We start from the raw sequence: 1,425 nt of genomic DNA, 5'->3' as shown, positions 1-1,425 counted from the left end.
AGCTCCCCTGGGCTCAGCCGGGTTCCTGGAGCTGCCCAGAGCAGCTTTGGCTTCCTGGCACTTAATCCCAGGGTAGGCTGGGATTTACCTGCCTGGATTCACTGCCTGGATTCACTGCCTGGATTCACTGCCTGGCTTTGCCTGGTTGGGTTTTACCTGCCTGGATTCACTGCCTGGCTTTACCTCGTTGGGTTTACCTGCCCAGATTTACCTGCCTGGATTTACTGCCTGGCATTGCCTCTCTGGCTTTACCTGGTCAAGTCTACCTGACTGAATTTACCTGCCCAGATTTACCTGTCTGGCTTTACCTGTCTGGCTTTATCTGTCTGGGTTTACCTGCCTGGCTTTACCTGGTCAGGTTTACCTGCCCAGATTTACCTGCCTGAGTTTACCTGGTCAGGTTTACCTGCCCAGATTTACCTGCCAGGCTTTACTGCCTGGATTTAGTGCCTGGGTTTGCCTGGTTGGGTTTACCTGCCCAGGTTTACCTGCCTGGGTTCATCTGATTGGATTTACCTGCCTGGCTTTACCTGGTTAGCTTTACCTGGTTGGGTTTACTTGCCTGGATTTACTTGCCCAGGTTTACCCACCTGGTTTTCCCTGCCTGGCTTTCCCTGCCCAGATTTTTCTTCCCAGGTTTCCCTGCCTGGTTTTACTGCCTGGCTTTCCCTGCCCAGGTTTCCCTGCCTGGTTTTCCCTGCCTGGCTTTCCCTGCCCAGATTTCTCTTCCCAGGTTTACCTGCCTGGTTTCCCTGCCTGGTTTTCCCTGTCCAGGTTTCCCTGCCCAGGTTTCCCTGCCTGGTTTTCCCTGTCCAGGTTTCCCTGCCTGGCTTTCCCTGCCCAGGTTTCCCTGCCTGGCCTTACCTGCCTGAGCTGCTCCTGCTGTGCCCCTTAAACCCCAGGCTGGGATCCAACCCCCCAGCAGGGAGGGAGCCCCTTCCTGACCCCAAATCCCACCTTCAGCCTCGATCCCTCTTCCCTCCCAACATCCCCAAGCTGTTCCCAGGGCAGCCTGTCCCTGTGGGCTGGGGAGCACCTGGAGCAGCTGGAATCTGCCCTGTGCCCCTCATTCCAGGGTGGGATGATCCCTGTCCTGTGTCCCTGGGTCCAGAGCAGGGCTGGGGGGGTCTGTAACCAGTTGGTTTACACTCAGTGGATTGGGTTTGTTTAATCACAGAATAAATTAGGTTGGAAAAGAGCTCTGGGATCGTCGAGTCCAACCTGTGATGGTGGGAGCAGAGCCAGGCCCGGGGCCAGCAGGAATCCTGGAGGAATCCTGCAGGAATCCTGCCTCATCCCTCCCTGTCTGGCTCGAATTCCTCCCTTCCCCTCCTTAAAAAGACCCTTTCCCTGCAGCAGTCGGGCTCTGCAGCTTCTCTTCCCCCCTCCAAAGCAGGATTTTGACCAGGCTGGGGCCAGCCTGGA

The 1,425-nt window shown here is 56.5% G+C and overlaps 1 protein-coding gene across 1 annotated transcript in view; it reads right to left on the bottom strand.

The window, feature by feature from the left end:
• The window catches only part of LOC103767166 (keratin, type II cytoskeletal 80), a 26,132-nt gene extending 25,897 nt beyond the window's left edge, over positions 1-235 (bottom strand). Inside the window, exon 1 of the mRNA XM_029958137.1 lies at positions 212-235. Within this exon, the coding sequence (XP_029813997.1) occupies positions 212-235 (24 nt within the window). The remainder of the gene's footprint in view (positions 1-211) is intronic.
• Between the last annotated feature and the right edge of the window lie 1,190 nt (positions 236-1,425).

This window comes from Manacus vitellinus, unplaced genomic scaffold (assembly GCF_001715985.3).
Source record: "Manacus vitellinus isolate BGI_N305 unplaced genomic scaffold, ASM171598v3 scaffold_140_pilon, whole genome shotgun sequence".
NCBI lineage: Eukaryota > Metazoa > Chordata > Aves > Passeriformes > Pipridae > Manacus > Manacus vitellinus.
The sequence above is the reverse complement of the archived record's forward strand: the minus strand, read 5'-3'. Positions and strand labels throughout refer to the sequence as shown.